General features: G+C 36.2%; 1 protein-coding gene across 9 annotated transcripts in view; it reads left to right on the plus strand.

Moving 5' to 3' along the window:
- LOC103720771 (pre-mRNA-processing protein 40A-like) overlaps window positions 1-22991 on the plus strand; it is a 33021-nt gene that overhangs the window by 3553 nt on the left and 6477 nt on the right. For 4 of the 9 annotated variants that reach the window (XM_008810646.6, XM_008810647.6, XM_088718084.2 and 1 more), the window contains 25 exons: window positions 10-213; window positions 1384-1460; window positions 1671-1740; window positions 4651-4703; window positions 5028-5085; window positions 5170-5555; window positions 5656-5728; window positions 8609-8707; window positions 8777-8845; window positions 8925-9002; window positions 9176-9262; window positions 9346-9380; window positions 9570-9675; window positions 10861-10941; window positions 11034-11126; window positions 11208-11261; window positions 11344-11460; window positions 11563-11661; window positions 13456-13503; window positions 13590-13682; window positions 15188-15295; window positions 15430-15494; window positions 15590-15692; window positions 18836-19162; window positions 19272-19401. In XM_008810646.6, coding sequence (XP_008808868.3) covers window positions 10-213; window positions 1384-1460; window positions 1671-1740; window positions 4651-4703; window positions 5028-5085; window positions 5170-5555; window positions 5656-5728; window positions 8609-8707; window positions 8777-8845; window positions 8925-9002; window positions 9176-9262; window positions 9346-9380; window positions 9570-9675; window positions 10861-10941; window positions 11034-11126; window positions 11208-11261; window positions 11344-11460; window positions 11563-11661; window positions 13456-13503; window positions 13590-13682; window positions 15188-15295; window positions 15430-15494; window positions 15590-15692; window positions 18836-19162; window positions 19272-19401 — 2713 coding nt within the window. Of the gene's footprint in view, window positions 1-9; window positions 214-1383; window positions 1461-1670; window positions 1741-4650; window positions 4704-5027; window positions 5086-5169; window positions 5556-5655; window positions 5729-8608; window positions 8708-8776; window positions 8846-8924; window positions 9003-9175; window positions 9263-9345; window positions 9381-9569; window positions 9676-10860; window positions 10942-11033; window positions 11127-11207; window positions 11262-11343; window positions 11461-11562; window positions 11662-13455; window positions 13504-13589; window positions 13683-15187; window positions 15296-15429; window positions 15495-15589; window positions 15693-18835; window positions 19163-19271; window positions 19637-22991 lie in introns of those variants that run through there. The other 5 variants (XM_026809866.4, XM_088718086.2, XM_088718087.2 and 2 more) reach the window with 2 other exon arrangements.

Consider the following 22991-nt stretch of genomic DNA (forward strand, 5'->3'; position numbering starts at 1 on the left):
TGACTGCAGTTTGCAACATCTTATTGCCAGCCACCAAATACTCTTAATAACCCATCCCAGTATCAACCAGCATCCCAGATGCAAGCACCCATTACACCTGCGATGGGACAACCGTGGTCTGCACCTGGGACTCAGAATGTACCTCTTGTTACACCTCTGGTGCAGGCTGCACCACAATCTTCAGCTACGGGGGCTGCAGTGGGCACAGCTGCTGTGAGAATCTTCTGTACTTTTTTGAGACTATATTTGGTTCACTGGAATGGACGTTTGAATGGAATGGGAATTCTAGCTTTGGCCCCATTCAAATGTCTAATATGGCAATAAATTCAGAAATCACATTTTCTTTGGAATCATAATTACTTCAATTAAAGAATGATGATTGCTCTTACAGGGGAGGAGTAATCATTGAATGGGAATGAATCATATTTCTTGAAATAGGTTAATTAGTGATATTATGATTTAAAATAGCAACAAACAATATATTTGATATGAGTTAATTATTTGTAATAATAATATAAAGTATAAAATAAATAATTTAATATTAATTAAAAAGTGTAATTTCATTAAAAATTAAAAAAATCAAGTAACATTTATCCTATATATGTAACATTATATCAATTATTACTTAGAGGTTTACTATCTAGTATGCTAACAAATGAGCATTTTGCAATTTATAAATATTAAAATAAATTATTAAATAGTTTTGAATAAAAAAATCTATTAGATAACTATTAGAAAATCAATTAATAATATAAAAATAAAAAAGTAAAGCATAAAAAAGAAAAGAAACATAAAGAGTAATGGCATACCTTATTAGTTATATAAGTATAAGAAAACTTGTTAAATAAAATACAAAATGAATTAAAAACAGGATTAATAAACATAAAAATATAAAAAATACAAAAATAAAAACAAAATGTTAAATACTAACAAAACAAAAGCCTCAATTAATAAAACTAGAAAACTTAAAATAAATAGTATAAAAAATATAAATTCTAATAATCAGAAAAATATAGAAATGAATAGAAATTAAAATTATTAATTAAAATAAAATGAAACAAAATATAAAAAAATGTAAAGCAAATAATATTACATTGGGTACATTCTAATGCATAACTAGCTAATTTAAAGATTAGAATTGAATTGATATTCCTTTTCCTTTCATTCCTTTCATTCTCATCCAAACACTGGAATAGAAATTGTGATCCCCATTCTTTGCCTTCCATTCCCATGTCCTTCCATTTCCCATTCTGATTCTTTTTGATTGTTGTGAACTGAACGTAGCGTTATTTACTTTGCGAGAAAAATGTTCATCCCAAATCATATTTGTCATGGACCTTTCTTGCTCATATCTTCCTTTTGTCCTTTTGAAAAAAAATCCAGACAACAAATGCACAACCTAGGTCTTCTGAACAGGTCTCTTCTGATTGGCAAGAGCACACATCTGTTGATGGAAAAAGGTATATGTTTACTGAACATCCATACTCTGCATTCTTTTGCTTAGAGTGTTTCCAGATCTCTGTCGTCTGTGGCTTTTGGTTTTGTTATAAGTGTATACAATCCCTAATGTAATTTCTGCATCGTTCGCCAACTCATTTGAATCTTAAGTTTTGTCTGTTGTGTTGGCCAATTATTTGTGTTCTGATCAGCTACAACATTTAATTATTTAGATATTACTACAATAAGAAGACTAGACAATCTAGCTGGGAGAAGCCCCTTGAGTTGATGACGCCTATCGAGGTGAGTCACATTATTGAATGTCTTCATACTATGATTCTACTTCCTTTTTGTGATCATACAAGTGGTTGCTGTTATGGTTGCTTTCATGAATGCTGACAGTTGTAAACTGTACTAGTGTTGATCAAATTTGTTTTATGTATATTCTCTGTTTCTTTGCATGTTCTTCTACTGGTTTGTAGATGTCTTTTGGCACGTCTGGAGCAAAAAATGACTGCTCTATGTGGTCATTATGAAGACGGGGTTTCAGTTTTCTCAAGGCAGGCAATGATTGCTATTTACCTTTCTTAAATCAAGGGGCTTCCCCCTCTTTTTGTAATGCTAGTGGTGGGTGTGATTTGTGATCTGTTGAAAACATGGAGTAACAAAACATGATGCATTTCCATGTTTAGATAATTTGGCATGATTTTTTTTTGCTTTCAACTGCTGTTAAGACTTAAAAGTTGTCATGTGCTGAACTATCAACCCGATGAAATCTTTAGTTGGCATGAGCAATAGAAATTCCAATAAATAGTTCTTCCCATGCTTTTCATAAATTGTGGATTGTTTTAGAAACTGTGCATTTGCATAATAGCACAGATAAATTCATTTGATACGGTAAAATTCTTAAAATACACATGCAACATTGCAGGCATATATGATGATCATGTGCATGTATAAATACCTATACTTGCATCTGTATGTTAAATATTTTGATGTAGCTGACATGCCTAATTAATTTCAAAACCATTTGTAATAGTACGATCAGTGACTTGATTTCAATCACAATAAGTTATTTCAACTATCTTTATTTCTCACTTACACTATCGCATACTTAATTTACTTTGAATTGCATGGGCAAGATTGGTACTGATGATGAACACAGGTATTGGGTAAAATGACACTGACTTGCCACAGATACTGAAGCTTCTATCTGAAAATTTGATTTTGTTAAGATGTAGACATTATGCTACAATTCATGAGTTCTTTATTTATGTAACTGACATAGCAGATTGCAATTCAAAATTTAACTACCTCAGCATTAATTCCAGTCTCATTTAAATGTCTAAATGTTGTGTAAAATTTTTGCTTTCCATTATGAGCTGGGATTTCAGGACATGTCAAGTTCTCTGTGACACATGTCGCATTTTATCCCTTGCTTATGATATATCTGAATTTATATTTTGAATTTTACTCCGGGCACCTTTTGATCATGAAAAATTATTTTTCCTGTTCGGTTTATAATGGTGATCTTTGTAATAGCATAATTTGGATTTGCTTAATGCTGATTCATTTGACACCAATAGTTTCTTAAGGTTGCTCACAGGTACATGATTTATATAGTCACAGGAGAGGTATGACATGTTATGTGTTGAATGTTCATTGCAATATTTCTTGTTCAGATTAAGTTACACTGTATTTATTATTATCTGTTCATCTGTTGCCTTTGAGATTGCTGCGCATCTCTTGTTGAGGCTTTCTGCTTGCAGTTTATTGTGAAGAAAAGTATTTTCCACGATCAAGTCATGTTGCATTGAATTGTGTTACTGTACATGCATAAGCATGTTGTCTCCAGTTTAAACAAAATGTTAGTCACTTGATAATGCATTTTTTGGGGGTAGAACTTCATGATCACTTAGCATATATTTATATTTCTATTAGCTTCTTTTTGTAGCTTAGTACTGTAATTATGGGTGCATTGTGGATTTATTTACTTCTTAATATTGGTGGTTACATGACTTTCTTTTATTCTATAGCTCCTCTTGCTGAAAGTCACGCTATGAAGTCTTTTTACTGAAGCTTTAACTCCAAACGCTGTCAGTGAAAGCTTATAAGGGCTATATGGGATCTGCTGTATTGATCATAGTTTGATTAGTTAAGGGTTGAGAATTTTTTACTGCAGGATCTGAACCCTGACATTGTCAATCTGTATACAAATTATAGTGGACATGATAGGCTAAGAAATAACAAGTTGTATTTTATTTCCTTCTTTTGTTTGTTGGCAATCTTTATCTCTTTATAATCTCTCACCTTCTGATTGAATGACATTAGCGGTTACCTTTACCTTAAAGGTTGCAGTATTCATGTATACAAATGTAAGTTTATTTTTTTGATGAATGGGAGCCTCAATCAGATTCTAAGTATGATTCATTATCTAAAGGTAAGTTTTCTTTATTTTCCTCAAGTGTATAGCTGCCTTTTTCCCAATTGAACTGGGCAAGAGGTAGACAAGTTGCAAGGGAGCGAGATTCATTATCAAGAGTTCTAGATTGAATACAAGTTCCTCAAAAGTCTTGAAGAATATCACATATTTTGTGCTACCTGTGAGAAATGAGAGAATATTGTCATATTGTTGGCTTTTACTTTTTCTTACTTTGTATATGAAAAAAACTTATGAGACATTCACATCTATGTTACATTGTTGATTTTGTAGAATTGAAAGAATTGCAAGGGATACAAATATGGTTTGCCAATTTATATGCCTTTAGTTGACTGCAATTTGACATGATTAAGGTGGCATAGTTACTGTGCAGGTAGATGAATCACTGCAGCTATATTTTGGCTATAATCAATTTAGATGAAGCTTTGGTTTTTATTGTTATTGCATGTCACTAGCAGAGTGCTACAATACTGAAATTCTAATTTAACCCTGAGCTGGATAAATTACTAATTCCAGTGAAAGGATGGTATTGTTTGCAGCTGCATATTGTGGTACATAAAAATTTACTACACAATGATTGCTTATCCAAAAATTCTGATATGAATTTGTGTAAGATGCCATGCTGGAATTTTGCTAAGATGAATAAAAGATCTTTTGTTAGTCACTTTGGATGCGCTTTAGTCCTTGATACGCACTTTTTTATTAGTACTTGCTTTTTATCAGATACATTCAGTACTCTTCTTTGTGCTTATTTAACCTTTTCACCTGCACAGAGGGCTGATGCCTCGACTGATTGGAAGGAGTTCAGCACTTCAGATGGACGAACGTAAGTAATTTTCTTGTACTTTTAGCCATGGTTTTAAATCCCTCTGGGATGTCCCATAGGATACTGGGACGGGGTACTGTCCCAAATGTTGGGAGTGGACCGTCCTGCGATCATTCTAGGATCTTGATCGGTGCATCCTGGGACATCCCCCCACCCCAGGTATCGGGATGGGGTGGGAGGTGCTGCATTCCATTCCACCAAGCAAACTGGGACTGCCCTGTCCTTATTATTGTTTAATTTTTTTGCCAATGCATGATGTAGTTTGAAATCCTGCAGATGTGTTGTTTAACAGTCAATCTTTTCTGTGTTCTGAATATTGTACAGATACTATTATAACAAGGTCACAAAGATATCAAAATGGATAATTCCTGATGAGCTCAAGGTTTGAATATGATCAGCCTCGCTGCTCTCTTGTGCTTATATCACCTTTTCAGTTCAATTCTGATTAAATGCATTTATTATTCAGTTAGCTCGTGAACAAGCATTAAGGGCTGCAGCTCAGCAGGCACATACAGAAACTGGAACAGCTTCCGTTGCCCCAGTTGCTCCAACTGTTTCGTCTGGAGAGATCCCTTCTGCCACAACAGACTCTGTGACTCCTGGAACAACATCTGCAGTAGTATCAAGCTCAGTTCCAGTGGCAGTCAACTCAATTACACCACCAGCTGTGATGGCTTCGGTATCACCATCTGTTGTACCATCAGCTGGAATCTCGTCAAGTTCCTCCTTGGGAATTCCAAACACAATTGGCTCATCAAATCTTCAGACAACTGTAACTCCATTACCTGCACCTGTTTCTGCTAATACGGTGGTATCTACTGTTGCAATAGAATCTGCATCATCTAACACTAAGTATGGTTTAATGGGTTGCTATGGATGCATTGGTTTCTTTTATCCTTTGTTTTTGTAGTTGAAAGTAGCCAATCTTCCATTACTCTCAATTTATTTTCAGGAGTAATCATGACAGCTCATCTCTCCTAAATACTGCAAGTGTGCCTGATGGTGCTTCTGCTCAGGATTTGGAGGTATGATTGGTTTGTAACTTCCTGATTGAGTTCTTTCATGTGTTCTGATTTGTCACTTCTGTAATATTAAACTTTTGTCATGGTGGTGTTTCATTACTTGTATTTTGTTGCATATTTAGTTTTGGTTTGTGGTAGAAAGAACTAGCATCTACTTTCATCCTAAATTCAACAATGATTTATTGGTTAGTTAAGTTCAGTATTTTATATATTTATGTATTTAACAAACAATTCTAGCAATAACTTTCCCCTTTAGCTTGGTACTATAGTTATTCGTGTATTATGGTTTCCTAGCTTCTATTTGTTTGATTGCTAAGGACGGACATGTGGCAAAAAGAAATTTCTGATACTGACAATCCTTCTATTATTTTATTATGCATTCACAGATTCTGCTTTTCCCATTACTCTTGAAGAGATGGTGATGATAAGTGCTTTTGAATCTTCAACACCTTGATGACACATTGACACTTAGGACTGTCACATGAAAAAGCTGTTCATGAGCAGTTTGGCTTGAAAGTTGACTCTTAAGAGGGTTTGCTCAATTAGTGAATAAACCAGGCCTGAGCCTAGAATTTGAGCTAGAAATGTAGACAAATTGAGCTTGCTTGTGTTCGGCTTGATTTTTTTGGAAATATAATATAATTTGCTATCTAAAATGACAATTCAGTTCTGTATTTAGTTAGCTTTATAGCTATAATTGATACAAGCACTTAGTAACTATAATTAATATGGGTCTATGTCTAATAGCTGGAACATGCTAATGTTTTTAGATGTTGGATCAAGGTCTAGTGACTGGGACAAATCTTTGAGCTAGCCTTATCTCAATTCAAATAGAAGTCCTATCTTTTAGAGGATTATTGACATGCAGACTTCACCCATAGCATGATATAGCTTCTAACTCCTTTCTCCTTTTCCTCTTCCCAAAGCCTAGTTGCTTCCAAGGGAGAAGTGACAACTTGCAAGACAGATGGGTCCAGTGGATGTCCATGCACGATTGTCCTAGGTCTAGGAATAAAATTAATGGGCAGGCACTGGGAATGATTTATGGTGAAGGAGGCAGATGGGTTTGTAGGTTGTTGGCTACAGCTTCAACTTGGGAGGGTTTCTGTGGGGTAAAAGGGAACTGAATGAAGTCTTGATCTATATTTTACTACTGTTGCTCTAGACTATCTCCCTTCTCGTCTCTCCTTCATCCTCACTCTTTTTCCTCTTGCTTGCTTGTTCACCACTTAAGCTTGTGAACAGCTTGTGTATGCTCGACACTCACCTAGAGCTAATTTTGAGCTTGCTAGCTTGGGCTTGTTTCAAGGATGAGCGAAACTTGAGTTAGGTCGGCTAACAATTGAGTGAAGTTTGAGCTGTCTAATGACACCTAGATGGACTGGGTGTTACATATGGCAGTTTCAATGGAATGGAATATCCATGACACCAATGCCTGGACAAATCGACTATTTTTTTGGGGTGTGATCTGCGATTCTTTCCCTGTGGAGACTTGTATCCATTTTACCTGCCTTGTTGGTTGGGTTTCCTTTCATTAGTCCCACTTTCTACCTTGATCATTTTGTTGAGTGTAATGTACTTCCCATGATTACTTATGTTACTTTATGGTGCATGATAATAGTCGAAAAATGTAGGTAAAAAGCAGGAACATTGAGTGGGTGAAAGTGAGAAGTACACATATGCAAGAAGATCAATAACCTTGAGTGTCGGGTTTCTGAGCTGAGGGGAGGTGTTGCACCACCTTGTTTGCTGATTAGTTGAAGCTCTAACTAGTCATGTTATAAAGTTTGTGGAGCACCTCCAGCATCAACTTAGCGGCCATATAACTTTGGTTGGTTGCTGGAATATCCATATGCCTTGTGAATTAGAGCTAGGTATGGGTTCCCAAACGAGCCCATCAGGATCAACTAAATGATCTAATTTCTTGGGCCTGGTAGTCTGAATGGGCATTAAGTTTGGGTTCTCCTGTTGTAGCAAGGAGTTTGACCTGGAAATTGATCACCTGACCCTCCTGGCCCAGTCATTTGGTTGTCCTAGCCATGGATTTCCTTGTTTTAGGTGTGCCAGGGTTAAGTTTTCATGCTTGATTGTTTTTTCAGTTCAGCTTGTGCTCACCAAAATTATCCTGGCCTTACTTGCCTGAAAACTTAATAAATATATATATTGTGTACTCAGTACTATATAATTTGGCGAGCACTTTATATATAATATTAATGTATGATATTATTGAATGTTAATGCATAATATATATGTCAAAACACTTTCTGTTTGCCCCTTAGCCTACCCTTGCCTCCTTTGCTTCCTCACATTTGCTGCATGCAGAACCATCACTGCTTGATTCTGTACCCAAATCAGGTACCCTGCTTACTACCACTCTGCCTTCACATCCTCTCTCTGTCTACTTTCCTCCTATTGCTGGCACCTCACCACAACTGTATCCATCTCTACCACATCTGTCCCTACGCCACCTCACGCTCCTGTGCTGCCACCTTTTTTTTTCCATCATCACTTCTGAAACTCATAATTAAACCTACCAAATCCTATGGAAACCAAACTCGGTGGGTATGACTGAAACTCGAATTCAAATGTTTGAGCTTTGGATGGGCTACTCTTTTTTGTGATTATTACTTAAACAGAGCGATGTTCTGGTGTTTTTGCAGAACTTTTACCTAATAATAATGTAGGCTACATTAAAGAAGAATATATTGAGTTACTTTCTGGTTATTGTTCCTGTAGTTGTGTTAGGCGAGCTCTGTAGAATTTTGGATCGTGCTCTTAATAGTTGTTGAACTTTGCGTTGTTACTGTTGAATACAATCAGCATAGCAGCTATTTTTAGTTTGATGTCTATTTATAGGCATTTGTGTTGGTGAATTTGTTGTAGGAAGCTAAAAAGGCCATGCCAGTTACTGGAAGAGTCAATGTCACTCCATTGGAGGAGAAAACAATTGATGAAGAACCTTTGGTTTATTCTAATAAGCAGGTATCGTAATTGGTTGCACATCAGCTGGTTTCTCTTTCTTGTTTCTGATATGCTTGGTGTTTCTTTCAGGAGGCAAAAGCTGCATTCAAAGCCCTACTGGAATCTGCAAATGTTGAATCTGATTGGACTTGGGAGCAGGTATCTTTTTCCTGAATTAATAATGTGGGCATTTTTTTGACCTTTACACAGTTATATGATATTGCTTGAAACTTTTTAGGCAATGAGAGTTATTATCAATGACAAGAGATATGGTGCGTTAAAGACCCTTGGTGAGAGGAAACAAGCATTTAATGAGGTGAGTTCACAGATAAATTATTCTCTTATCTGAACTTAAATTTGACTTAACAGGTGGCTGTAGGCACATCGTAGGATTGGTTTTCATTCTTCAGTACTTAGTGAAGACACGTTATCTACGAGTTATTTATATTTTTGCTCTTGTTAGTTAATCTCATCTTCATTTTATCTCAGTACTTGGGACAAAGGAAAAAACAGGAAGCTGAGGAAAGGCGCATTAAACAAAAGAAAGCACGAGAAGACTTCACCAGAATGTTGGAAGTATGTTACATTTTTTTTCTTTAAGAAGGTCCACATAGTAGTTTCTCCATAAGATTAATAATTTTTAATTGTATCTTATGCAGGAATGCAAAGAATTAACTTCGTCAACCCGGTGGAGGTCTGTTCTCTATTTCTGTGCTTGTTTTTATGTACACAAGAAAAGAACTAGTTAAAAGTCTAAATCATATTCGTTACAAAGACCTGCTCGAATTTGAACTTAGAAACTAGCTCTCTGAGCTAGGATTGCCTATGTGCCTTTATGAAGTCTTACGTCATTATTACTTAGTACTTGATTATATCCATTCAGTAAAGCCGTGACCATGTTTGAGAATGATGAACGGTTTCATGCTGTTGAGCGGGCAAGAGATCGTGAGGATCTATTTGAAAGCTATTTGGTGGATCTCCAGAAAAAGGTCAGAGCTTGCCGGATTTTTTTTTCATGTGGTCCTGATTTCTTGTTCTTCTAGAATTGTGAAATGTATTCTGTTTCCTAGACTCAAGATTAATTATTTTTTGGACAAACCAAATATATATAATTAGTTTCTTGTTTTTGTTGCTGATATTCTTGGTGCTCCTACTCTGATGTTAATTCTGCATCTAGACCTTTTATTGATGTGAGATATTTATATTGCTCCGGCACAAAGCAAAATGTGTTTATTTGATAACAGTAGCTGTCAAGCCTTATCCCAACTTTTTGGCCCTGACTTTGTCAATCCTCATTTGTCAGGCATTGAATTTATCTAAAACAGTTGTGAAATATAAAATTTGGATCTTATTATGGTCTATACATCTGCATTGCAGCTTACATATCAGACTTCGGAAACAATGCCTATGGTTGGAATTCACTGTAAGGTTCAAAAACATAACATTTAATTTAAATTTAATATGTATGATAGACATTACAGAGAAACCCCTGATTTTGACATGTGAACTTAGAATTTTAATACCAGACTTGAAAAACAAAAACCAAGTCTTGAATTCAAAAGCACGGAAAAGTTACCTAAAATAATTGTTTTTAAGGACTGATTGTAAAATTTATACTTTAACACATGGCAAGCTTCCATTCACAAAGCATTATTCAAATTCAGGCTTGTTTAATTATTCATTCTATTACATTGAGCTGCTTATTTTTTTCAAGAGAAATGCGTTGAGCTGCTAGTTTTTCTTAACCAATGTTTAGTTTCTTCATTCACATAGTGAAATGGCATGGAAATTGAATCGTGCTTTGTGTTTTTGTTTTTGATATCTTATTATATTAAAATGTGCTTTCCTTCTAATATATCTTAGTAGTTTTGATGTCTTCTTTAGGTTGGAGTATTGTAATATTATCTGCAGATGGATGTTTGAACACATCATTAATGCCTTTGCCTCTAACAGTTTGATGAAGCCTATAGCTTGAGCAAGGAAGTTAGACTTATAAAGCCTATGGCCTTTTAGTTCTTGGCTTCCTTTGGGATGTCATATCTTTGAATTTATTCTTGATTTTTCTTTCAGCTTGTTATTTCTTTATCATTATTGACGTTTACATAACCTTTCATTAAGTATTTCTAGCACACTTCTTGTTCCATAATTTTACTGTAATGTGGATACCGCTGCAGGAAAGAGCGAAGGCTGCCGAGGAGCATAAACGAAATATAATGGAGTATAGAACTTTTCTTGAATCTTGTGACTTTATTAAGGTACTGTTCCAAACTAAGTGCCATAATAAGGATACAAACATGGTCATTCTGCTTTAGAATATGGTTACTTATTATTTTCCCTGTATCTTTAGGCAAACACCCAATGGAGGAAAGTTCAAGATCGACTGGAGGATGACGAAAGATGTTCTCGACTTGAAAAAATTGATCGTTTGGAGATCTTCCAGGTAAGCTTTTCTCATCATTTTGTTACCTTGGGAGGTGCTTTTCTTATCTTCCATGCTCTCAAGCATGTCAATTTATTGCAGGAGTACATACATGATCTGGAAAAGGAAGAGGAGGAACAGCGGAAGATACAGAAGGTGCATTAATGTTTTCCTTGTCATAACTTGTGAACTGATTTTTGTAGTATGCTTATATATCATTCATCAATTGAACATACAGGAGCAATTAAGACGGCTGGAGCGCAAAAACCGTGATGAGTTCCGCAAATTAATGGAAGAACATGTTGCTGCTGGAATTCTTACAGCTAAAACTCACTGGCGCGATTACTGTATGCAGGTAACTTAAAAATTGTGGTATGCTTTCATGAGATTGTTGTTCATTTGGAATGTTATCTAACTTTCTATGTCCATATGTTATAATGTAATTGTTGTTTTGCAGGTGAAGGATTTGCCACCTTACATAGCAGTATCATCAAACACATCAGGTTCAACACCAAAAGATCTGTTTGAGGACGTTGCAGAGGAACTTGACAAGCAGGTTGGTTTGTCATTATCCATTTGAAAATTATGCCTTGCCTGTTGAGTGTATTAGGCATGCATTAATTAATAAAGGTCAATAATGAAGTGGGAGGTAAGCTTTGGAAAGTTTTTGATGGTTTGTGAATTATAGTTGAATTGCTTTTTTTTTTTTGTAATTTAATTGAAGAGAATTTCAGAGGAATATGCTGCATCTATACTAACTGATTTCCATTTGCCTAATGATTCAAGTCAACTTAGGTTCATGTTATTCTCTGTTTGACATTTAAATCATATTTTGGGGAGCTTTCAATGGGTGGCATGATTAAATTAAAATGAATGTTGGGGGACTATGCTAATTGTGTACTATATGACTGCCTGTTACCTAATAAGTAATCTAAATTTCAGGTGTCATAATTCGCTCTTAGGTCTACCCTAGCACACATATATATTATATTTGTGCATCTTTTTGCAATCTTTGTGTGTATTCAAGCTTTAACTAGCTGAACTTGACTTGGTTCAACTTGAAATTAATTTTGAATCTGTCTTGCTGGCTGAAGCTTGGTTTGTTTAATTTCTAATCGAGATGTTATTTAGAAATTTAGTTTGTTTGATTTGATCGAGTTTTCTTCTTCCTCGTTCATGTATCCCTCTTTATTTTTTTTTCTTGCTCCCCTTTTGTTTCTTCCCCACTGTCTTTTCTTTACCCCTTCAATATTTAATACTTGCAACCCCATGCCCGCTCCCCACTTCACCCACCGGGGACCTTACCTTTTTCCTTTTCTTCCTCATATTATGCCTTCTCTCCTGTTTATTTTTCTGTTGCCTAGGACACTAGGAGGACACTAGGCATCTGCTTAGTCTGCCTTGGCTTTAAGCAGGTGATCAGTGTTTCTTTCTACTTGTCATTGACCAATAGATAATTTTTTCATCATTGTAGGTATGTTTTTTAAAATCTCAATTTATTTAATAATGCGGAACAATTTTAGCTTGAGGAAGTGCAATATCCACATTGTTATTTTTCTGTTGCCTAGGACACTAGGCATCTGCTTAGTCTGCCTTGGCTTTAAGCAGGTGATCAGTGTTTCTTTCTACTTGTCATTGACCAATAGATAATTTTTTCATCATTGTAGGTATGTTTTTTAAAATCTCAATTTATTTAATAATGCGGAAAAAATTTAGCTTAGGAAGTGCAATATCCACATTGTTAGCATCTCACATACATGGCTCCTTAGAAGATTTCAGAAACCTCTGTTGGTTGCCTTTTTCATAATATTGTGGGTGGTAGGAACTTCTCTAACTGGTGTTGTCTATGTTTGACCAGTTACTTAGCTTAGGTGTTATGCAAGGCCAATCCTGCCTAAGCTGCTTAATTATGTGAATTAACTTAATGTTGATTTATTATTATTATTATGTAGATTAAAGGGTAGAATTTAAGCTGGATTTTATTTTTTTATTTATGTTTAATCTACAAACATGTACTGATTATTATGCTTGTGAAGTGCATACCACTTTTCCAGTCTCTGTAGTACTGGAATGTTATATTTGAATGCTAGACATGGGCCAAATTGTGAGGGTTAAATTTTTGTCACAGTTGCTGTATTAATTCTTATAAGATGATCAGTGATATTTCTGTAGAGGCCTCTGCCAAGGTATCATGTAAGCTTTTCTTTTGTCTTCCAACAAATGAGTGGAAAACCTAGACCTGATTACTTCTTTGCTGTTGGAGAATGCTGATTATATGAATGTTCCAACTTTAATTCTGAAGTTGATTTTAAGCTGTTTTTCTGATCATTTTATGCTCCATTTTCTGCAGTACCATGAGGACAAGGCCCAGATCAAAGAAGCAATTAAGATCCGAAAGGTGATTGATAGCTCTCTCTCTCTCTCTCTTGCTTCTGTGTCTTACAATAAAATGCATTGCTGTAATGGTGAAATTCTTATATCCAGATTGCTTTGGCATCTTCATGGACATTTGAAGATTTCAAGGCTGCTACTTCGGGTGATGACAGCCTACAAGGAATATCAGAGACAAACATGAAGGTAAACTTTCCATATTTATGTCCTGTCATCTTTTTTTTTTCTTTTTGCCTTTTTTTAAGGTGGGCGGGACATTTATCCACATTGGTGTGCAGAAGAAGGCCTCCTTGTACAGTTTCTTCCTTCAGCTCTAATTTTCTGTTTGTGATTAACGAAAGTAGTCCTTTAAGAACATTTATTTGTTCCTCCGTTGACTATCTCAGATCTCCTTAGCTTTTATCATTAGACATCTTTCTTGCTCTATTCTCAATCATTTTGCTTCTCCATTATGTATATCTCCAGGCCCTAATTGTCTAACCTCCTTACGAACACTATCCTGCTGTCTGTCAATCCCCTTCTAACTCTCTAAAGCTCCGAAGGAAAATGTGGGCACTCTTGTCTCAAATTTCAGTTGATCTTCTAAGATGGAAATAAAGGGAGAAATATGAACATATGAAAAGACAAAGAAAGGAGATTAATGAAAGTATGAATGTTGGAATAGGAATATTGTAGTTAAGTTAATAAGAAGGAGGTGAAGGGTTGACTAAAAATATGTTCATATAAAAAGGTGATTCTCGGAGCATCTTTTTCTTAGATTTTGAAACTTTTGTTAGATTGTATTTGTTTGTGTGTATTCTCTCTATGTATTTGTACATAGTTAAAACTATACCTGTGTATAATTTATACATCTTCTGTTGACTCGGAACTTTCCCATAGAAACCATAACTTCCCCATAATAGAGTCTGTTTAAAATTAATCCTTTCCCTGCCATTCAAAGTGTGTTAGGTTTTCAAAACAGTTTGCCTTGTTCATTGAAATTTCCTTTTCTTGTTCCTCTGTTGAGATAGAAAACTTACGAATTTGCTTGTTGTAAAGATTAGAGCTGATCATGGGGTGGATCTCGGGCCTAAACTATATTCATTTTTAGTTAGGCTTCGGGTTGGGCCTATTTAAAATTTGACATTTTCTGTACCCAAGCTTGGCCCATGATCAGTGCTGGCAAAGATATTACTTGTTGCTGTTAAGAGTCTTGAAAATTTTAAAGGTTCAATAGTAATCTTATTGATTTTTTAGATTCTAACCTACGTAATGTCTTCTATGATGTTTCAAAGTACTGTCATAAGTCCTTTTCATGATCACGATTCCACTTTTAATCTATAAGTACCATTCCCTACTAAAAGTCATCTTGTCCCAAAAAAAACACACCCACAAAAAAAAGATAAGGAAAAAAAAGGAAGAAAACACTTACACAAATGGCCTCCTACCCACTGCCAAATGCACAAAAACATACCATGAAATCCTAGAAATACCAGGTAACTGAAATGCATGTTGAAGTCGTTATGCATGTGTCAACAATTCATTTGTTATTTTTTCATTTTCTGTTCATGTCAATTAAAAATTAAATTTGATTTGTAAATTTTTTTGTGGATCTGCCGTCTTGTGCTCAGAACATCAAGAACCTGTTAATTAGGCAATTTGCTTTTTTCTCTATAGTATAGACCTGATTTGTGGTTTACCCCAATTTGTAGCTTGTTTTTGATGAGTTACTGGAAAGGCTTAGGGAGAAGGAGGAGAAGGAGGCTAAGAAGCGCCAACGTCTTGCAGATAATTTTTCTGACCTGCTTTACTCAATTAAGGTATTCTGAGAGCATGCTCCTAAGAGATGTATGAAGCATTGGTTGACAGTTGTGAAATTTCTGGCACATTGTTGATGCAGATATATTTATGGATATATGTTATTTATAACTGTTTGGTCTTTTTTTTTTTATAGGAAATAACTGCTTCATCTAGATGGGAGGACTGCAAATCACTGTTTGAAGACACCCAAGAGTACAGGTATGCGAAAATATGGCTAGACGACCTGAAAATTTATGGCTAATCTATTCTTTGAGTATCTGGTTTTCTTAAGCAATTGATTCATGCTTTTTTAGGTCCATTGGTGATGAGAACTTTGTAAAAGAGATTTTTGAAGAACATGTAGCCCACTTGCAAGAAAAGCTGAAAGAGAAGGAGCGTAAAAGAGAAGAGGAAAAGGTACCCAAGGTTTTCTGTTTTTCGTGGTTTTCATATTTACTTGATTCTATGTGTACAATTCTAGAGCTTTCCTAGGTTATGAAAGGCTTCACTTTTGATTATAAGTTCATGACCTGAGATGCAGCACATTTCTGTTACCATAATGTGTCATCACAGTGAAAAATTAGATTTTATCATTGTTAATGCTTTTATTCAATCATATGATTGGAAAATGTTTGGTGTGAAAGTATACACATGAACATAGTATGTTTGCGGTTTGATTTCACATCTTACTGTATCAAGCTATTTGCAAACATGCACTGTATAACCTTAATGGGTGTGGTTCTGGTCAGGCTGGGTCTACGCGAAGTTGGCCTAGGCATCCTAATACCTGACCCCAACATGACCCAAAAACCTGTCAGCTTGGCAAGATTTGCCAACCACAAGATGCACAATATTTGAGTTGGAAACCTGCTAGCGTCTAAGTTTTGGAATCGGGTTGGGTGTGGTTTTGGGTTAGTAAATGTTATCTATGGGTTTCTAAAGTGCAAGGCACACTTGGTTGCCACCTTGGCACCTTGACTGCCGAGGCGAGCGAGTCCGTGTAGGACCTCAAAAGGCATGCCTTTCATGTGCCTCAAGAAAAAGGCTGGGTGCGAAAAGAGCACCTTATCTACATTATGCATTAGAGGATTAGATCGAGTTTTAGACTTGAGTAGCCAAGGGATAGAAAAAGTATTGTCAATTTAGAAAGGCAAAAGAGGTGGGCCGAAGTGATGAAAAAGGCAGTCTAAAATGGTCACCTTCTGGGATGACGACTACAGCTAAGAAATTCCCTTTACCCTTCTTTAGAAGATGGGCTCATCTTATTTCTTCCTCCTATTCTTTTTCCCCTTCTCCTTCTTCTCTTGGTTGTGCCTGTTTGGCCATAGAAACCATCCCCTATTTCTTATGGCTAGAGAAGCATGACCAAGAGGGGAAGAGATAAAGTGAGGATGATCGGTGGTCCCCCACTCCCCCCCCCCCTCTGATGGAATTGTCTGTTACAACCTGCTGCTTTCACTATCTCTCCCTATTTTTTTGTGGGCGCATGCGATGGTGTGGGTGTTTTGTGTGGTGTGTCGACTATGTTGGTCATTGTGGTTTAAAATTTTTCCATCTTTTTAATGCCCATAATACCCTAGTTACATTCGTTCATAGAAGAGTATTTGCTTTTTAATGTCGATAATAACCCTAGTTAAATTTGTTCATAGAAGCAAGGATTGATGTGTCAAAACTGGGGCCTGGTCCGATTTTCCGGTGGCATGGGTTGGTACGCCCCTGTGCTGGGCCTGTCCCAACATAGTAGACGAGGCGGGGGAGGGAGAACGGGAGAGAAAAAGAGAGCGAGAAGGGTGAGAGAGGGAGGATGAGAGGAGGGTGGCGGACATCCGGCGGAGGGCTAGGGAGCTGCCCGGAGGGGCGGAGGAGGGTCTCCGCCTCCGGCTTTCTTGTTTCGTTACATATAGGGGTCCTAGAGGGGGTCCTTTTTTATTTTTGAATTTCTTAAGTGAAGTTGTCAAACCCTTTGAAGCCGGCAAGGAGTTTGCCGACTTCACTTAAAAATTTCGAAAATAATAAAGGGCCCCCTCTAGGACTCCTGTTTCAGACGAAATAGAGGAACCGGAGGCGGAGCCCGTCCTTTGCCCCTTCGCGCGGCGCCTCGGCCCTCCGCCGTCCGGCCGCCACCCTCTCTCCCTCTCCCTCTCCCTCTCCCTCCCTCCCTTGCTCTCTTTTCCGATATTTCTTTCTTCTCTCCCTTCGTCGCCGGTTTCTCGTTTTGGTTGTCGGAACCGTTCTGCTTCGCCATCATTATGACTCGGTATGCCTCGAACCGGGTGGTTTGGGATGGTCCCGCTGACTATGCATAGAAGAGTATCCCTACTTTTAATGTCAAAACACACTTCCTAATCCTTCACCTATTGTCACTCGAACTCCTTGTCATTCTTGTGCCTAGGAATCTAATCTTTCTCCAGTTTCTACTGCATGTGGACTCCAGTCCAAAAAAACTCTTCAGCTCTTTCAGTTTGGCAACCCATTAACCATTTTATTTTAAATTTATAATATAATCGAATTGTCTTATGTCCAAAATTTTCAGCAGAAATGTGCATTTGCATAAGCAATATAACTATTTCACAGGCTAATTATATATATATATATATTTTATATATATTTATATATATTTATATATATATGATGTCTGCATACATGCATGCATGCAAGCTTAAATGCATGTATGTACATATGCATGCGTGTGTAATGTGCATTTCTATATATGTATCTACATAAGTGTACATTTATGCTCCTGATTTTTCCAAAGTGCCGCGCCCTTGGGTTCCAATAAACCTTGGTTCCCTGACCCCTTGGCCAGTAGAGTATAAATGATGTTGATAACTGATATTTTTAAGACATTTACATGTTCTCTCTCTCTCTCTCTCTCTCTCTCTATCTATATATATATATATATATATATATATATATATATATAACAGATATACAGTATAAATAATTTGGTTGAGCCATAGTCAAGTCAGGTCGACCTAAATCTGGGCCCAGCTTGATTTCTTTGTTGGCTAATCAGGTCAGTTCAGGGATGATAACTTGTTCTATCGAAACCTTGGTTTGTCAGGTCGTGTTCTGGTCAGATCATGCACGCCATCTGTTACATTGATTTTATAGTAATATATCTTCTGCAACCCTCCCATCCCTTGGTGTATCTTAATTTTGTTTCTTCCGTACTTGAATTTTCTTTCATATTATATTTTAGAAATATGATGTTTTTGCATATTATGTCTATTAATTAGCAATCATAGTTATCTTTAACTGTAGTCCTGACACCTGCCCATTCACATACAAACAGGCACACATGTTTGCATATGGATGGATTTCAAGTGTCTAATTAACGAATTGAAGATTATGCTGCAAAAGCTGTTCTCATATATGACTAATGAGCTTTCATGCAGCTGTTTTTAACAACTATAACATGTCATGATTTAAGTTCCATGCTTGCTTGTTGTCAGTGTTTTTTTTTTATACTCAAAGCAACGTTAATGGGGGCAAAATAATGTAGTTCTATATGACATCAATGTGGACTGAAGATTTATGCAATTTTTACTTGTTTATAGGCAAAGAAAGAGAAAGAAAGAGAGGAGAAAGAGAAGAGGAAGGAGAAGGAAAGGAAAGAAAAGGAAGAAAGGAAGGAAAAAGAGAGAGAACGCGAAAAAGAGAAGGGAAAGGACCGATCTAGAAAGGATGAAGCAGAAAGTGAAAATGTTGATATGATGGACAGCCATGGCTCGAAGGATAAAAAGAGGGAAAATGATAAGGAAAGAAAGCACCGGAAACGTCACCACAGCATGGTTGATGATGTAAGCTCTGAAAAAGATGATAAAGAGGAGTCCAAGAAGTCCCGTAGGCGTAGGCATAGCGGTGACCGCAAAAAATCGCGTAAGGTACAAAATGTTCTTTTCCCCCTTGTTTTAAATCCTGAAGTGGCAATACGATTATATTCCTATGATTATTTGAAGGTGTGTTTAAAATTCATGTTGGTGTTTTTGGCAGCACACTTACACTACCGATTCAGATAGTGAAAATCGACACAAGAGGCATAAGAAAGATCGAGATGGGTCCCGTAGAAATGGTGGTTATGAAGAGCTTGAGGATGGGGAACTTGGAGAGGATGGGGAAATACGTTAGTGCTCTTCACCTTGCAGCTTTGTTAGTCACTTTATATGTTCTTCACTTTTGCTGATCGAAACTTATTAGGCTTTAGTTTGTGAACAATTACTGGTTGATGGTTGTACTGGAACAACCCTCATTTTCTGTATTGTAGAAATCAACCGTTCACTTCTCACCATTACTTTCTGCATATTATTATGGATTGGTTAACTAGTGCTTCATTAAATAAATCGAACGTTTGTGGGTAATTGCTGGTAATGTGATCTCTCTTAAGATTGCAAATGATTCTCGGATGTCATTCATTTCATGATAACAGATGCCCTTATGATTCTAATCAATTGTATGACTATTTGGCTTATCGTTGCTTCAGGTGTATCTGTTCATAGTAGTGACTTGATTCTGGACAATCATGTTCCTAAAATTTGTTCTTCTTTACATTCTTTTGAGAAGTTGCACATCAATTCGTCAGTCTGGTATTGCAGTAGCCTCCATCTTCCAGTCTTCATGGTCAATGTCCTCCCTGTTGTTTTCTGGTGCTTAATATTTCATTGCTATATGCTCACACTTTTTAAGAGCACCAGGACATGATTGAAAATGCTGAGTTACATGAAACTGGAATTAGTGGTAACTCGTGTCATTTGGTTGCACACAAGGGTAGTGACTGTGAATGATCTTCTTTTGTTTAGTTGGATATATGCCCCCTTTTTTTGATTCTGTGGGAGGACTAGAAAAAGGTCATATGAACCCTGATGGGGTTTGATGAGGTCATGAACTTGCATTTTGTTTTTTGAATACAATTATTATTTGGTAATATTTGATATTTTTTGATGGTTCTCTCTCACTGGTTGTGGCACGTGACTGAGCTAGGTTGGCCATGTTTTACTCCATGGGCAATACTGTAGCCTTTTCACTCTAAGTGCCTATCCCATTCATTATTGACGTTGTTTTGCTACATTTTGGACATTGTCCGACTATAGGCGACCTTTCTGGCCATGGTTGATGATCAATTAATCAGCGCCTGCTGATTGCACGTGGTAAAAATTATTACATATTGTGTGAACTAAAGTGAGGCTAACCAAATTTGATCACTGGAGGCAATTTTCTTCTTGTTTTGACATTGTTGATTGACGCTGACCGAAATCAATCATCTATGCTAGTTTCTGATGATATAGGGCGCAACTAGTCATTTCTCAGCTATTTTACCATGCCAGTGCATGTCTAGTCATGATTTTTACCAAGTTCGGACTTTGCTTGACTATGAGTCATTATATAGTTAGCACCCGTACCTGGCCCATAAAAAGTATTCCCAGCTACACTCATATTTAGCTGATCAGGCTGGTTTGTATCGGCAAGCTTTCTCCAATATTGGCACCATACTTTAAATCATAGGTGCTATGGAGCAGTTGCTAAGTGCCAAGGATAATATGCAAAACCTTTTGTTAAGTCGGCTAAATTTTTTGCCTTCTAAGAGTATTGCAAAATCAATGGTGTAAAACAAATCAGAGGTCTTTGTTATGAGAAGTTTCAAAAAGCAAGCAGCATTTCGAGAGCAGCCTATGCCCAAGTTTGAGTGTTGAGTGTGATCTTTGAATGCACACAAGGCAAATGAAACAAAGATTGATCTTGAGGAACACAAATAAATGAAGAAATATGACACGTGAAACCGTGATAATTTGAGACATTAGTGGAGTATGAGATTTACTAGATAAGCTTTTTACTGTGAGCAATCTATAGCATTTTTAAATGAACTTAATGACCTTTATTTGTTGAAAAGTCATGAATTTTAATGCTCTAAGATCAAAACTCATGCAATGAAGGCAATACCTAGAACACCTGAAACATGTGCAGTGTGCTAAGTTGTTAACAAGTGGGTATGGGTTAATAAAAGTAGTGGCATATACGAGGAAAACATGATAACCTGTAATGCGAGAAATTGAAGTGCAGGAACACATGAAATACATGTCATATTAACTCAATGGTGAACAACATTGGTGACTTTGAACACTAGTTGAGCACCTATGAAGCATGGGCATGCTATAGAGTGTGTATACAACAGGATACATACACATCAATATGGCAATTCCTGAAAAATATGATGCGATATGACTAGATCTTGATAATGTACATAAAATAAATATCTAAAATGCCATATGTAAAGCAAAATATGTTATCACTAGTGAAGTGCTTCGTGCTTCATAAAATAGTTTCGGCATCCACAAGCTTAATCATTTGGTCTAATTCTAATTCATTCTTTATTTTTTATTTTAAACACTACCTTTTTATTTGTAACATTTAAACGGTTGAATACATAATAATTATTTGAAATATATGCTAACTGTTCTGATGAGTATCAATATCCAGTATGTATCAATACAAAAGATAAGTTGGCATTTTTGTTACTAGGCTATGCAAATAGGATGATACCATCAATTATTGTATCATGTGTAAGAAATGCAAATAGCTAAGTAGAATAGAGTCCATGGAACATACATAAAATTTAAGAGTCTAAGAAACACCAGAAGATAATCAAGTTCAAATGAAACATGTGAAATGCAATTTGAAGCATAGACTTTGTTTTGCAAAGATAAATTGTCATTTTTGTTACTAGGCTATGCAAATAGGATGATACCATCAATTATTGTATCACGTGTAAGAAATGCAAATAGCTAAGTAGAATACAGAGTCCACGGAACATACGTAAAATTAAGAGTCTATTAAACACCAGAGGATAATCAAGTTCAAATGAAACATGTGAAATGCAATTTGAAGCATAGACTTTGTTTTGCTGCAAGCCTTGGAAACTGATCAGAATCTTCATAGCCCATGTCTGAAGTTTAAAAAAAGCTTATACAACCAGTACCAGAGCATAGTTGCAAATTCTGCATTTTATTGTTGTTTTGGTAAAGGAAACAAATCTGAATTTGTTTCGATGAGTTTAGATGGGGAAAGTTTTTAAAACTTTAAAAAGTGAAAGATATTTAATATTGTTGAAACACTTGTGTGTTTTTATAGAATAGAGTTGATTTGCTCTGATTGGGGCAAGACTGTTAACTTGCTGCTGCCTTAAAATTGTTGCTTTTACCATTGATTTTGTATTCATGGGGCTAGTTTTACCATTTAACACAGAACCTGAACCAAAATGTCAAGTAATCATCACAAGAACTATTAGTTATGATGGCATGATTTAAATAACCAAAATAGCCCTGCAGAAAGAAAGCTGGCCAGCGAAATTCATCAGGGGTAAGCAACTTCAAACTTGCTTTGTTGGACCAATGCAGTTCAGCCTACACATACACGAGTATAATGCACGCGGTGCGCGGAATAACAATTTAACGCATCAGTGAATTCAAAGTTGGTTATGGTCTTAAAGTCTAAAATGCCTATTAAAAAGATACATGTTTTATTTACCCATCGCCTATAAATCAAGTTGTCTCAAAATTAATTAATGCTATGATACAATGTTTTAGTTTTAGGACAACTTGATGAGTAGGCAAGGGGTCTCTTAAACATGTTTTAGATTTGTAGGAATGCTAGACTCGTGGTTCTTATCGAATATATCAGATTTTTCATTAACCTCAATTTTTGAACTTTGTTTGAACTTTC

Source organism: Phoenix dactylifera, chromosome 3 (genome assembly GCF_051530095.1).
Source record: "Phoenix dactylifera cultivar Ajwa chromosome 3, Ajwa_hap1_PhDact_Kaust_v1.1, whole genome shotgun sequence".
Classification (NCBI taxonomy): domain Eukaryota; kingdom Viridiplantae; phylum Streptophyta; class Magnoliopsida; order Arecales; family Arecaceae; genus Phoenix; species Phoenix dactylifera.